At 43.6% G+C, this 15,305-nt stretch overlaps 1 protein-coding gene across 3 annotated transcripts in view; it reads left to right on the top strand.

Moving 5' to 3' along the window:
- The window catches only part of PGM1 (phosphoglucomutase 1), a 58,482-nt gene that overhangs the window by 28,883 nt on the left and 14,294 nt on the right, over positions 1-15,305 (top strand). For all 3 annotated transcript variants that reach the window (XM_060139862.1, XM_060139860.1, XM_060139861.1), the window contains 6 exons: positions 217-379; positions 724-870; positions 2,795-2,920; positions 5,265-5,455; positions 6,732-6,886; positions 9,372-9,487. In XM_060139862.1, the coding sequence (XP_059995845.1) occupies positions 217-379; positions 724-870; positions 2,795-2,920; positions 5,265-5,455; positions 6,732-6,886; positions 9,372-9,487 (898 nt within the window). The remainder of the gene's footprint in view (positions 1-216; positions 380-723; positions 871-2,794; positions 2,921-5,264; positions 5,456-6,731; positions 6,887-9,371; positions 9,488-15,305) is intronic.

Raw genomic sequence — 15,305 nt, 5'->3', positions numbered from 1 at the left:
GATTCTACTTCAGTATTAATATTACTCAACAACAGCAATAAAATACTCTACTTCGATATAATAATACTATTAATCCAAGCTGTTAGATGTTCATTAAAGGACATCTTTTCTTGTCCAGTAGAATACTTCTCTGTCCATCTGGCTGTTCTGGCATTTCTGTGCAGTAGCTCTGGATTTATTAACGTTAAAGTGTGTGTTCTGGATTTCTTCTCCTAGATTGGTCGCCTGGTTATTGGACAGAATGGAATCCTCTCCACCCCTGCTGTATCCTGCATCATTAGAAAGATCAAAGCCATTGGTGGGATCATTCTGACAGCCAGCCACAACCCAGGAGGACCCAATGGAGATTTTGGAATCAAATTCAATATTTCCAACGGAGGTGAGTTTGCTGCCATTTTGAGTATAGCCAATTTTATGTTCTGTAGGATACACTGATAACCAAGGCCTTGGGAGGTCAGGGTTCCCGTTCTGATCCTTAGCAAGGGAGCTTTTTGTTTCCTTTTGGTGAAAATGAGATGCTTCTCATTTTGCTGTACCTGAGTATGAGGAGCCGTGCATGAATGATCATTAACATAATATTTCCTTTTAGAAAATTCCGACACTTTGCTGCTTGAATGGTGGCATGGCAGATGTGCTAGTAAGGAGGAGTTGATGAGCTTTGTGTCCTTTGTATTTCCATGTCAACTGTACAAAATGACCCACTGTTTGCTGTTTGATTTCCAGGTCCTGCCCCGGAAGCAATAACTGATAAAATTTTCCAAATCAGCAAGACAATCGAAGACTATGCAATTTGTCCTGACCTGCATGTAGACCTTGGGGTTCTGGGAAAGCAGCAGTTTGACCTGGAAAACAAGTTCAAACCCTTCACAGGCATGTTTACTCTTCTCCTCTGTTGCCCACTCCTAGTTCCAACTTGAGGGATTTGCCTTTCAAGGTTTTAATAACATGGGTCTTTATCTTTGGAAAGATTGTGGTCACCAAGCTTTGCATGCATGAATTAGCAGGTCTGGAAGTCTAGAGACCTGGGCTCTTTGGGCCCTGCTGGGGATCAGCTGTGTGACCTTGGGTGAGTTGTTTCCAAATCTCTCGGCTTCAGTTTCCATACCTATAAAACGAACAGCCTTGAGGAGAAGACCTGTAAGATCATGTTCATAGCTATCTTTTATTGAGCTTTTATTATGTGCCAGGCTCTTTACATGCATTATCTCATTTTATTCTTACAGTAGTCCTGTGAGGGCAGCACTGTCAGTATTCACTTTTTCCAGATGAGGAAACAAAGGCTGAGAGAGCTTAAGTAACAGGCTCCAGGTCACATAGTCAGTGAGTGATAAGCCAGGATTCAGACACAGGTGTGAATGATTCCAAAGCCTGGGCTTTGATTTCCTTTTCAGTAAAATCAACTTAGACCATTTTGGGGGCTACATTGAAACTCCCTGTGTAGCAGCTGTGGTAAACATTTTGTTGTTGAATGCCAAGTTTTGACAATAATTGATGGAATAAATGTTTATAAAATTATTCATATTAATAAACGAGGATGAGATGGGTTAGCAATGTGACTTGCATTTCAACTTTGCTCTAACATGTATTCTTTCCTCTGGGCTGCAAGTTTATGGGAGGCATTTTTTTGTTTGAACCTACCCATAAGGAGCTGACAGTTGCATCCCAACAAAGAGGAAGGGGTGCTTTGGTACATTCTGAAGACATTCTTAGGGTTTAGAAAACACCAGTAGAGAATTTCTTAAACACTTCATGTTTTGAAAATGTTCAGACCCGTGAAAATTCAACAAGAACAATACTTAGTTCTTACATTTGTTTTATTCCTTTAGCAGTGCATGTGAAAAGTGATTCATTAAAAATTATTTTCTCTGGGGCTTCCCTGGTGGCGCAGTGGTTGAGAGTCCGCCTGCCGATGCAGGGGACACGGGTTCGTGCCCCGGTCCGGGAGGATCCCACATGCCGCGGAGCGGCTGGGCCCGTGAGCCATGGCCGCTGAGCCTGCGCGTCCGGAGCCTGTGCTCCGCAACGGGAGAGGCCACAACAGTGAGAGGCCTGCGTACCGCAAAAAAAAAAATAAAAAAAATTTATTTTCTCTGCTTTTTACTAATATGTCTTGATGGCAAGGGGCCTGGAAAAAGTAAAATAAAGTAAGGTGTTACATTTTCTGTTATTTTTTGACACCACAATACACTTCTCATGGAGACTGATTGGGAATCAACGTGGCAGCAGAACAGAGTTTAGCATCAGGCAAAACTCTGTCAAAATTCCCCTCTGTGCCCCATCCCAGGGGTGTGGGCAAGTTACTTAATCTTTCAGAACTTGAACTTGCTCATCTATAAAATAGAACTGATAACATTTACCTCTCAGGAAATTTGTTAGCATCGAATAAGAGATCACGTAACGCGGCCCTGGCACATTGGAGCTGCTCCGTAAATGTCCTTTTTTTTTTTTCCTATTTCATTAATTTCTGCTTTTATTTATTTATTTATGCAGTACGCGGGCCTCTCACTGTTGTGGCCTCTCCCGTTGCGGAGCACAGGCTCCGGACGCGCAGGCTCAGGGGCCATGGCCCACGGGCCCAGCCGCTCCGCGGCATGTGGGATCCTCCCGGACCGGGGCACGAACCCATGTCCCCTGCATCGGCAGGCGGACTCTCAACCACTGCGCCACCAGGGAAGCCCCCGTAAATGTCCTTTTAAAATAGCAATTGCACGTTTACAGCAATATGAGCATTTCAGAGGAGAATATTTCTAAATGTATTTAGTTCCTCCATCTTTAATGTTGCTTGTTCTCACAGTGGAAATTGTGGATTCGGTGGAAGCTTATGCTACGATGCTGAGAAGCATCTTTGATTTCAATGCACTGAAAGAACTGCTTTCTGGTCCAAACCGACTAAAGATCCGTATAGACGCCATGCATGGAGGTATGGAGCCATTTGTTTTCTGTTCCCTTCCCTCAAAGACATGAAGCAGCTCTCGACTTTGTGTATTATGATGCTTTAATAAACCTTTTCTTAAGACTCTCTCTGTTGGACGGTTTTTAAGCAGTTACGTTGCAGAAATTTCAGAGTAATATTCACGCAGATAAAAATCTAATTGTATGCAGGAAAGATTCCTAATGGTAAGGTAGTGTGAAGGCCAGCGTTTCCACATTAAGCATCAGGTTTTGAGTAACAGGCAACTATTTTTGTGTACTCTCCCTCCCCCTCAGAAGATGCCTTACATTCTTCTTAAATGCCCCTATCTATTTCCGAGCTGGCCTGTGGTTTGCTAGATACGATAAACGTGCTTCTGACCCCACACCCCACTTGCCTGCTCCCACATAAGCCTTTACTTAGAAGATGACCAGAGCAGGCTGAGGATTCAATTCAGGAAAAACAGGATGTATGTCTCTCCCTCTTCTTCCTCTGTGGGTTGTGTGGCCAGGTCAGTAGAGAGAGCAGCTGTCACCGAACCAGAACCATGAGGTTCTCTTGCATGTAGGGAATTCCTGAGCCCTTGAGTTTATTTGTTTTGTAATAATTTACAATTTTAGACTCTTTGAGTCACAGGGATTTTCCCTGGCGTTGGAATCCATCTGCCTTCCTGGTTGTGGAAGACTTTCTGCCTGTGCTTGAACCCTTTCCATGATGCTGTCAGGGCCTTCTGTTACACTGCAAAACCACAGTTAGAAAACTTCTCCTGGTGGGCTGAAATCTTCTGTCTCTGGAACTTCTCCCACTGGGTCCTAACTTGCCTCGGGAGTCCCATAGAATGAGTCTCCTTCTTGATTCAGACAAAGGCTATTCTGACTTTTCAAAGCATTCAACAGACATGTATTGAGTAGCTACTCCATGTATGCTTGGGGGTAGGCAGGGGTTCAGTAGAGACTCTCTTCAAAGAGCTCTGCGATGCTGGGAGAGATGAGGTAGGTAAGAAACCGACCATTGCCAGGCCAGCAAAATGAGGGTTAGGTAGAATTTCAAGTATTCTCCTTGGGGTGTGGAAGAAGGCATAGTTTGACCAAAGGTATCAAGAAAGGTTTCCTGGAAAAAGTGGCAACCAACTCATCTTTTATGAAAGAAAGACGTAGGGTGGTGGAGAGTCAAGTGATGGTCATTCCCAGCTGAGGCAGTTGGCTGTAGCAAATGCATGAAAGCTTAAAGATAGAAGTCACGTTAGGGGAATGAGCAGAAGCCTGGGCTGGCTTGAGGACGGAGCCTGTGATGAGGTATTTGCTGGTCGCTGCTGGTCATGAAGCTGACCTCTTTCTCCAGGCCTTTAAGTTGTTCCTCGAAAGCCTCAGTTGCTATACCCCTCACAGCCCTGGCTGCCTCGGCCTCATTCTGTGGTGTGTCAGTAGCCTCCTTAACGGGAGGCCCCTAATGGGAGACACGTATTCTATACTGTTCTGACCTCTGTCGCATATATTGGTGTCGGTACCTTCCTTGGTGAAAAAACATTCTCAGCATTTTAGAGATGAACATTCTTGATCGTTACACTAAGTATCACTGTAAAGTACGTGACTGGTTTTTCCTGTTGTTCATTGTTACTGTTTTTTGTTTGTTTGTCTGTATTCTTTTGATCAGTTTTTCGGATAGCTTGATAGAGGAGAAGGATTAGGGCTCTGAATCCTAGCTCCCACTCCTACTATCTGTGTAAGTCTGGGCAAATAGCTTCCTCTCAGAACCTCAGTTTTCTTATCTATAAATTGGAGGAAATAATCGTAATACAGAATTTATAAAATGTGTGCTGGTACTGTTCTCAGTGCCTCATATCTATTAACTCATTTAATTCTCACATCAACTATTATTATCCTCATTTTGCAGGTGGGGTAGGCGGAGGCACAGCAAAGAGATTACATAGCTTTCCCCAAATGGCACAGCCAATAATTGGCAGAGCTGAGATTTGAACCCAGACACTCTGATTCCAGAGTCCAGGTTCTTAAGCACTATGCTGTACCACCTCATGGGCCTTTTTTGAAGGACTGAGTGAGAAAACAGTTGAGAAGCACCTGGCACAGGTGTGTAGCAGGGCCTTCATAATGGTTCGCTCCCTTCCCTTCCCCCACTCTTTCCTTCAACAAATGGCCTCACCCTTTCCAACCTAATCTCTCAATATTCCTGTTTGTAGGACTTTCTACTCCAGACTTATCTCCCCACAAGCCCTTGAATACAGTTTGCATGTTCTCTTTGCCATTCTCCCTAGAACACCGCCACCTTATGTAGTAAGTCCTCGCCTCCTGCAGTAAGTTTTATTTTCTGGTTCTTTATTTCACGCTCTGCATAGTTGTGGGACCGTACGTGAAGAAGATCCTCTGTGAAGAGCTCGGAGCCCCCGCAAACTCAGCAGTTAACTGTGTTCCCCTGGAGGACTTCGGAGGCCACCACCCTGACCCCAACCTCACCTATGCCGCTGACCTGGTGGAGACTATGAAGACAGGAGAGCATGATTTCGGGGCTGCCTTTGATGGAGATGGGGTGGGTACGAGTGTTTTTAAGTGAACTCTGATGCAGGGCAGGCCTGATCCTAAAGACGGGGGAAAAAGCAGACTGCTTCTCCCAGGCCCTGTGGGCCTAGGAGTGCCAGTCAACCTCCTTCATTGCACCTGGAGTCAGGGCTCAGTTATTAGAAGACCCTCTTGAACAGAAGGAGTCCTTGAAATGGAACCCATGTGTTTAATGTCTGCTAAGAGGGGCAGGGTAATTGGGGCCTGGTTATGATGTCATGACTGGTGCTTCATGAGCTAGTTGGGTTCTAGGTACCTGTCCTGAGGTAGGTTTTTGCTCTAAACGAGCAGCTAGCTACTTAATCGCTGGCAAGGGTCTTGGCCTTATAATATACCCACCTGTTCATTCACATTAGCTGAAAGATGAAACTATAATGAGAGAATTAGCATTTTATTCTTTAGCTACAATTAATATTTTAAATGAACACGCACTTTTATTTACATTGGTGAGTACATGACAGACGAGGAGGGAAACTGTCTTAGGTTTGTATACTTGATATCTCAGAGATAGTAAACACTACACATATTTACTTAGTCGAAAATATATTTTGGTGGTTGCTATTATTCTTTAACATCATCTAGAATTCATTGTTTCCTAAAAATAGATATTCCAATATCAAAATTTGGAGAAATTAGAAGGGTCCCTAGCAGACATCATTTGCAATGCATCTTTCTGTGGCAGTGCATGATGGGAGTTTTTCCCTCCATACTCTCAGTTACTTGAGTACTTCCGGTATGTCAGGCACCAGGAGAGCAGTGAGGTGGCAGCATGTTCTGTTGGGTCCTGCACCACATGGAGGGCCCAAGATTTAGAAGCCTTTCCTTGAGGGGATCTGCTTTGTTCCTTGAAGGATGCCTGGTAGACCTACCAGACTCTAAAGAGCCCATATTTCCTCTCATTGTGATCTCTCCTCTCTTTTGGGAGAGAAGAGAGGTGATTAGTTCCAGAGTTTGGAAAAGGTCAGGGAGGTTACAGTCAGCTGGCCTCTGGAGGGAGAACAGAGGATTCGGCCCAGAAGGAGTTTGTGCCTGCACTTTAATTTAAAACAGTTTTAGCTCTTCGGCACGGAGGTGCCACTGGCCCAGTGGTACTGTGCAGATCCGTTAGGAATAAAATCCAGTGTTTAGAAGCCAGTATGAATAAATGTATCATAGTTTTAAATTTTGTAAAACCTCCATGTAAGATAGTTTGGTTTCTTCAGCACTTTGATTAAAAGATCTTCCTTTGAATTCCCCTTCTCCCAAAGGATCGAAACATGATTCTGGGCAAGCATGGGTTCTTTGTGAACCCTTCAGACTCTGTGGCTGTCATTGCTGCCAACATCTTCAGCATTCCATATTTCCAGCAAACCGGGGTCCGCGGCTTTGCACGCAGCATGCCCACCAGTGGTGCCCTGGACCGGTACGTCTCTCCATTCCCTTGGCTCCCGCCAGGCCCTTCACAATGCTGGGAACATCCTTCTTCCCTTTTCAGCTAGGGCGTCTGATGCATAGTATGTGCTATGGAAGTGTTTATTTTATGAAGGAATGGAGGAACTTTTTTCTGGATTGGTTGTCTCCCCTCTGTGCTCCCTTAGCACCCTGCATTTCTTCCATCCTGGCACTTATCACACTGTGTCCTGATAGCCTGTGTACTTGACTATCTGCCCTGTTAGACTAGAAACTTCTACAGAGAAAAGAATGTCTTATTCACTGTCCTAAACTCTTCCTGATCATGGTGTGCCTCACACACACACACACACACACACACACACACACACACACACATCATTTTTAAAAATGAATGATTGAATGTTAATGAATAAATGAATGGATAGCACTTCGTTGTAGTCAAGACATCATTCTAGAGACTCACTTTCCCTTAGCAGTGTACACAGAGTTTGGATGAAAGAGCAGTTTGATGTAAGATCAGTGTTTCAGCAGAACTTTCAAAAAACATCCCTCATCCAGCCCCCATCAGATGCCCATACACACACAAGCATAGTAAATGTTCATTTGTCCAAAATCTGAGTAAACGTAAAGCTAGAATAGTTAAAAAAAAAGTGCATTCAGTTTTTGAGAAAGGCGGTACCAGTGACAGTAAACAGTTGATATCTCTGACTTGCTTATTTATTGATTGATTGTATTTCATCTCACTTGCAAAGGCTTTAGGGTAGCTTACGGGATCACATCTAAAACATCTGAAAAATATAAGTTATAAATGAGGACCAACCAGGGAGAGTATTAACTAGACCATGTTAGGTGTCCAATAAATGTTTCCTGAATGAATAGATGAAGAACAAGTGAATGAATAAAAGGTCGAGGCCAGGGAGGAAAGCAGAATGTATGTATCTAGGCGCTTACAATCATAATTAATATTAATTGAACATTACCTTATGCTAGACACTAGATATGTTTTAAGTCATTTAATTCTCAGACCGACCCCATGAAGTAAATGCTATATTTAACTCCTCTTTACAGGTGGGAAAACAAAAGAACAAAGAAATTAACTAATTTGCCCAAGGTCACCCAGCTAGTCAATGATGGAGCAGAATTTGAACCCAGAACCTTTGCTCCCAACCACTGAGCTATACAGTAGTTTTGTATTTCGTGTGTGTGTGTGTGTGTGTGTGTGTGTGTGTGTGTGTGTGTGTGTGTGTGTGTTATAGAACTAGTGCTGACTTCAGCTAACAAAGTAGTGGCTAATATTCATATAGTAGTTTGTAGTTGACACAGCGCCTTTTTACATTCACCATCTCAATTGATCCTCATAGCAGTCCTTATTTTAAAGAGGAGGAAACCAAAAGAGTAGTTAGCAGTCTTGCCCGGGACCCCACAGCTACATCAGAGCTAGAATTAGAACCTGGTACTTCTGCCTTCACATCCTCCATCCGAAGTCGTGAGCTGGTGTGTGGCCACGCTATTGTACATTAGACTGATCAGGTCCTGAAATACCTTCTGTGTAATCCAAAACAGTTTAATTCCAAGTTCTGAAAAAATTGATAATCCACATATAGAATCACAATGGAAAATACCTCATTACCCAGAAAAAAGTTCATTGTACTTTCACAGGTTTCAAAATCGTAGATCTAATTTTCCTCAAATAAGAATTGAAATATGATATTGTGTTGCTAGTGATAAGACAAGCATTTTGGAAAGCAAATCTCACTAAAAGAGTAACTGAATTGTAGGTAACTTTTCCTGTTCAAAGGGCAAGGGTTTAAAAAAACAGTCCCTCAAAGGTTTCAAATAGGCTAAGGATAATATAGGGAGAGGTAAAAGATATATTGGAGGGGACAGGGGACCATGCATCAGTGTGGGTGCAGCTGGTGCACACGGGAGACTGCACTGGGCACTGTCCTTGGGGGGCCTTCCAGGGAAATGAAAGGAGCACTGACTGGGCAGCTGGATAGCAGGCATTGGTCATCCTGGCCGTGTGACCTCGGGCTGATCACATAACATTCTGGGTCCTGTTTCCTTCTCAGTAAAATACTGACCTCCCAGACCCAATATTCTATGTCTCTGTGACTATAGGTGCATCAAAACATCACTCTTTTATTCACTATGGAATGGTTATAAATATTGTCTGTATCCAAAACATGTGGGTTTAAATGGCCCCCCAAACAGCCTTGCCCATTTTGCCACTGTTGCTTCTTCTAAAATGTTAAACTCGGTGACCTGAATTAATTCTTTCTTCGTCCCCTTTTCCCCCCTCCGCTGACTCCACATATAATAGCACATTGTGTGCAAGTTTTCTCATATGATTTTTCACCAATCTTAGAATTATGTGTACCTCTGAGGAATACTAAACGGGACCCTTGATACAATAATGGTTGCTGTTTTCCATCCCTCACATGGCTATGCTAGCAGTCCTGCTGTGATGTAACTTTGATTTCATGCCTTTGAAGGGTGGCTAATGCTACAAAGATCACTTTGTATGAAACCCCAACTGGCTGGAAGTTTTTTGGGAATCTGATGGATGCAAGCAGACTGTCCCTTTGTGGGGAGGAGAGCTTCGGGACCGGTAAGTGTGCAGTCCTGAGCCACCGATTTCTTTCCTGTAAATGCTATTTGCAGTGAAAGAAAGCTTAGACTGCTAAAGGCAGCACTGAAATAGCAACAGTAGCTGATGTGTCCTAAATCAAGATACAGCTTATTTATAACAACCCTGATGGAGTGTACACATTTGAAAAGCAATGAGCACGTTCTGCCAGGGAGGGCTAATTTTACTTTCAGAGGATCATATCTACTGAGGCAGGAAGTTTGATCCTTGAGTCTGTGGGGATTAAACAGTGATAAACACATTTTTCTTCCCTCGGTGGTCAAGGAAACCTTTGTAAATGTTTTCATTTCTAAGAAGAAATATGGTGGAGTGAGTCAGTTTCTTGTTTTTATTTAAGAGAAGGTTTCACCACAGCATTATATCTTCCTCTTTAATAGGCACACATTTTCCTTAGCAACAGGTTGTGATTTATTAAGGTTAAGTGGAGGGAGACCATTAGGGTGGAACTAAGTTGCTAGGTGATCAAGAAGTTGACGACAAGGATCTATATGTAAATTGTGGTATGATGAAAGAGTAGAACATGGTACGCTTTGGGAGATGTCCCAAGACCCCTAGATCCCACTTTCTATGCTCTCTCTCCTCTTCTATGTCTGTCCAATATCGACCTGAATTCCCACCTCCATGACCTTTCCTGTAACCCATCCTACATCAGTCTCTTTCTTTTCTAAACATTCATTCAGGCGTGTGGCCCTTTCCCTCGCGTTGTCTCCAGCAGCCAGGTTACAAGGTGGCCCTACTTCCTCTCCTCCTATTTCCTCTACCCAATATTTTGAAGTAAAAGGACCAGTCTTCTGGGTCCTTCAGTACTATTCTTCCATCCTTTAGCAAAGAAAAGGTCAAAATCTAGCATTCTATCAGCCTTGCCATTAAGTTGCAAGTCATGCTAGTTAAACAGAATAGAATGCTGATTTCTTTTCCTACAAGTCCTAGGGCAGGGTGGGTAGAATGGGCTGGTAAATTTGAGACACCCATTGACAAAACTCTAAGCAGTTTAATATTCTTGAGGGAGTGGCAATACTTCTTGGTAATGAATTGGCTTGATGGAATCGGAGAGTATTAAGAAAGATGGATGAGTCTGGGGGGTTGAACAATGTCTACAAAAAAGGCTACATGATTTCCCAAGGTTCTAGGTCTTTGGTAAGAGGTAACAAGTCTACTGCTTAGTCCTTTCCTACCTCATAAAGTATGGATGGTGCCATGTTACTCCATGGGATACTAGATGAATACCCAATGGACCTATGAGGTGGTCTTCTCCCATGAAATCTCCTCAGTGTTATCCAGTGCAGACTTGGTGTCAATAATTCTTCCCTATGGATGAAGCTGTCTTTGAAGGCAGGCACCGTGTCTAAACCTTTGGTTTCCTGACCCCATGTACCTATTTCAGTGCTGAGCCTAGCGAAAAGAGAAAAGTCTAGAACAGGTCTTTCCAGGGTGTTTGGATGGGTGGAAAGATACTAGTTCCATGAAAGAGTTCTGAGTTCAATACAGATTGGGAAACTTGGAATATACCTTTCTGTCTTGGATAGTCATGATGATGTTATCATTTGAAGATTCCAAAACATTCTGCTATAAGGAATCCTGTTTGTACAGTTTTACCTAAGCATAGTTAACTGCGATATCTCTTTTTTGTGGTATATCTAGTAACGTATTGCCCCACAGACCCATGTGGGTAGCATTGGTCAAGGTGGGTCAGAGTCTTAGCTGCTCCTGCCTCGCATGACAGGCCTTCAAGATGCCAGAGGGCAGTTCTCTTCTCTGGCCACCCATCCCTAGTCCTCCAGTCATCCCCCACTTCACGTTGGTTATATACCCAGCATGAGTTTCTTGATGCTTCCCTGTTCACCAATGCCCTTTGAAGAAGATCGTGTCTAGAACTGAGCCCAAATCCTCCACGATTGACCTGACAAGTAAAGAGTAGATGGAATGACTATTTCTAGAAAACTGGACCCTGTAGTTTTCTTGATGTAACTTTCATTTATGTTAGCTTTTAGGACATTTCGTAATACTGTTTAGCCCATGTAATGTTGTAGATAATTAAACCCCCTTAAGCTTTTACTTAGGAACATTGGCCAAGAAAAGTCCCCATGTTACGTTTGTGGAACTGATTTCTTTGAATCCAAGTATTAGATTTTAAATTACTTCTTGTTAAAGCTTGTTCGTATTTGTTTACTTATTAACCCACTCATCAAATACTAAGTACCAACCATGGTTTTATCTTCCCTTTGATATCTTTTATATCAAAAGAGAGAATTCATCATAAGAACAATCCACAAACTCATTCTCTCTCTCTCTGAAAAAAAGACAATTGTTCTGCAATATTTCTGAGATAAGCATTTTAAAAACCAGGCTGCATAGCCATGGGTCTCCACTGCTAAGTGAGTGCAGCTGAACTTACTTAACTGAACTTCTGATCTCCTTATTTATAGAGGAGTTAATTTCCACCTACTATGTCCCTTGTTGGCAGATGCTTCCAGCGGTTCCTTTACAGAGCTTCTCTGTAAAGGAGAAGTGATTCTACAAGCTTTGAAATATTTAAATTCTGTAGCTTAATTGAGTACAGGGTCATTTATGTGTGTATTTTTCTAGGCAGAAGCAGAGGCAATTTCTCAGGAAAGCCTTCCTAACCTCCCAGAGTGGGTCCAATCCCCTTATTATTGGACTTCATGGCACCGCATACTTCTTCCTTGCACGTATTACAGCTGTAACTTTACAATTATTTACGATTACTTGAATAACGTCTGTTGGTTCCACTAGATTGTAAGCTCCATGAGGACAGGAGTCACATCTGTCTTGTTCTCCGTCATATCCCCAGAGCCTCCCATAAATCCCAAAGTGGACCAGGTGCTCAGCAAACACTTGTTGAATGAATGGGAGAACACGCTCTTTACTTGGCATCCTCCATTCAGACCAACAGAATCCTGCTGTTGGAAAGGAAAGAACTTTAAACGTTATCCGACATAATTTTCTGTGTGTTGCTGGAGTCATAAATAACCAGTCAGTGCTCTTCTGCTTAAACACCCACCTCCGTGGAGAATGCCCACCTCACCTCTGGCTGCAGTCTGGGACTCTTGTGGGAACTCAGCATCATTCCCTCTCCATAGTCCAGAGCTGAGGACCCAAGGTCTTTGTGAGACGAGATGACCTTTCATGAAAGAAAAGGAGAAGTTTACTGGCAAAGAGGTGCATAGGAGTCAGACTTCAGAACTGGCTCACCAAATAAAACAAACCACTAGCATTTAAAAGCACAAGCCATAATATGACTCTTACCAGGTATACGTTAGTCTGTTCCTGGTGGAGAAACAGCAACTGTCTAACATGATTACTGTAGCCACCAAGGCTATGATGCTTCCTCAGACATCAGCATTACAAATGCCAGGGATAAAGGTGTTTTTTTTTTTTTTTTTTTTTTTTTTGCGGTACGCGGGCCTCTCACTGCTGCGGCCTCTCCCGTTGCAGAGCACAGGCTCCGGACGTGCAGGCTCAACGGTCATGGCTCACGGGCCCAGCCGCTCTGTGGCATGTGGGATCTTCCCGGACCAGGGCACGAACCTGTGTCCCCTGCATCGGCAGGCGGACCGCCAACCACTGCACCACCAGGGAAGCCCGATAAAGGTGTTTTTGTTAGGGCACCAGAACTAGACAGGGTGAACCTGCTGTTTTCGGTTGATCTCATGGAGCAGTTATTTGCCCCCTAACTGTGGATGCTGATGCAGGTGTTCATGCACAAGGGTGGAGGGAAACCTTGAATTCTTGGGAAACTGGGAAGGAAATAGAAAGTGAAGTCACTGATTAGAATAGAATGTCACTGCTTTTTAAACTCTTCCTTGGGAAAAGTGGGGGGTCCTGGGAAAGAGGGATAGGAAACCAGGTTGAGGATTAACTTGGTATCATGTGGAAATATGCCAGTAAATTCCGATCTGGTTGGGTCCAAAGGTTAGCAATATTTTTCCCCCATCCCATCTTGAAAAGGTCCTAGTGATGATATATTATATAGGAGTGATATCTTGAAGAAGTACAGCATTCATGCTTTGCAGATTTCTTTTAATTTTAATTTCTTATGAAAAGTCCTTCACATTTATACTTCTTTTCATCAACTCATTCCTCAAATGTTTATTGAGCTTTGACTGTAACCCAGATACTGAATTAGGTTCTGGGAACACAGTGTTAAGCATAACCTCCCTGTGGAGGACTCCGTGGAGGCCACATTTGGGGAAGGAAATCGGACCCCGGCCAGGCTCTTACAAGTGTAATAGAAAGTGATAGAAACTGAAGTACAGGATGCTCTGGGAACTGTATAGTCAGGGCGCCTAACCTGGTTCTGTGGTGTAGGGGATTAGATGTCCTATCTACTTCTCTGCCTGCCCTGATTTGCATACCTACTGAGTACATTTTCCTGTAGGTAAAGCCCCCGCAGGAAGGTTAGAGCATCCCGTCTCTGGAAATTTCCCAGGCAGAACACCCCAGTAGAACTAGGCTGATACCCTAATTATAACTAACTCAGTTAAACTGTTACCTGCATGTCTGTCTGCCTCATCTGTACATCTGTGCTCTTCTGTGAGGGCAGGGAACGTATCTTATTCATCTTAGTATTTTCTCGTATACTTGGAACATGGTAGGCACTGATTCAAATTTGTTGAGTATCAAATGGAGTTTGGGTTAAGACACGTTTCCTGCCTGTCAGGCGCTTACCAATTTCCTCCAAAGGAAACAAAGTTCCAGGGGCAGTCATGAAGCAGCGCAGGATGAATTGATAAATGGAAAGTTTGGGGGTTGCTGAGGAGGAGCCCCCTTGAAGGCCGGCGTGGTCTGGAAAAGGCTTCCTGAGGAGCTTATCTGCCCTTTCACAGGGAAGTCATTTGTGCAGTGGAAGCCAAAGAGGACAGCACTGTGGACAGAGCAGGTCTGCTGGACCTCCCAGCCAGTCAGCTGAGGTCTGGGCATTCTCTGGGCAAACCTGTATTGAGAGCTGACTGCACACCAGGCATGAGCTGGGGATACAATTCTTGGCATAGGTTGGGGTAAGAGCAGAAAGGGTGTGATAGAATAGGGGTAAGGACAGAGGGTAACAAGTAAGGCATCCTAGATAAGGAGGAAGTTGAAAGTAGTTGCAGGAGATGTTGGCCAGGCTAATAGGTATATGTGGGGTGGACATTTCCAGGCATGTTTAGGAGATTGAAGGAGAGAAAGAGAGAGAGGCAGAGAGACAGAGGCAGACAGATGGATGCTAGGGTTTTCAGAGAACTCTGTGGAGCTCTTTTTCTGCTGCCGTGGTCCATCCACAGGCCTTGGCCTGAAAGAGGCAGGAGCCCAGGCACTCCTGAGATGCTCATACTGGTAAATGAAACCTAATCCCCAAACTATTGGCTCTTGGCTCCCTGAACAAAGGTTGACATTTTTCTTGGCTGAGACCAGCGTGTGCCCTGACTGAGCAGTTTATACATGTCACAAGGTGCTGATTAAGTCAAAGTCAAGTGACAGGTGTTTGGAGATGCTGAAAGGGCAGAATCCCCATAGGCTTAGTTGGTCCCTGACCTGGACTAAGTATGAGAAGACCTGAGGCAAAACTCCTGTCAGCTGGGATCAGTGGTGCTTGCTGATAATTTTCCCTTTCCTTACACTTCAGTGGGATTGGCTTTTTTTTTTTTAATTAAAAAAATGATACCTGTAATTCACATTCATAACTGGAAAAAATTAGATAAGGAAGAAGAGAAAAGCACTGTAATCACACTGCCCAGAAAAAAAGAACATATTGGGTTATATTCCATTTTCTTTCCCATTA

This window comes from Lagenorhynchus albirostris, chromosome 2 (genome assembly GCF_949774975.1).
Source record: "Lagenorhynchus albirostris chromosome 2, mLagAlb1.1, whole genome shotgun sequence".
Taxonomy (NCBI): Eukaryota; Metazoa; Chordata; class Mammalia; order Artiodactyla; family Delphinidae; genus Lagenorhynchus; species Lagenorhynchus albirostris.
The sequence above is the reverse complement of the archived record's forward strand: the minus strand, read 5'-3'. Positions and strand labels throughout refer to the sequence as shown.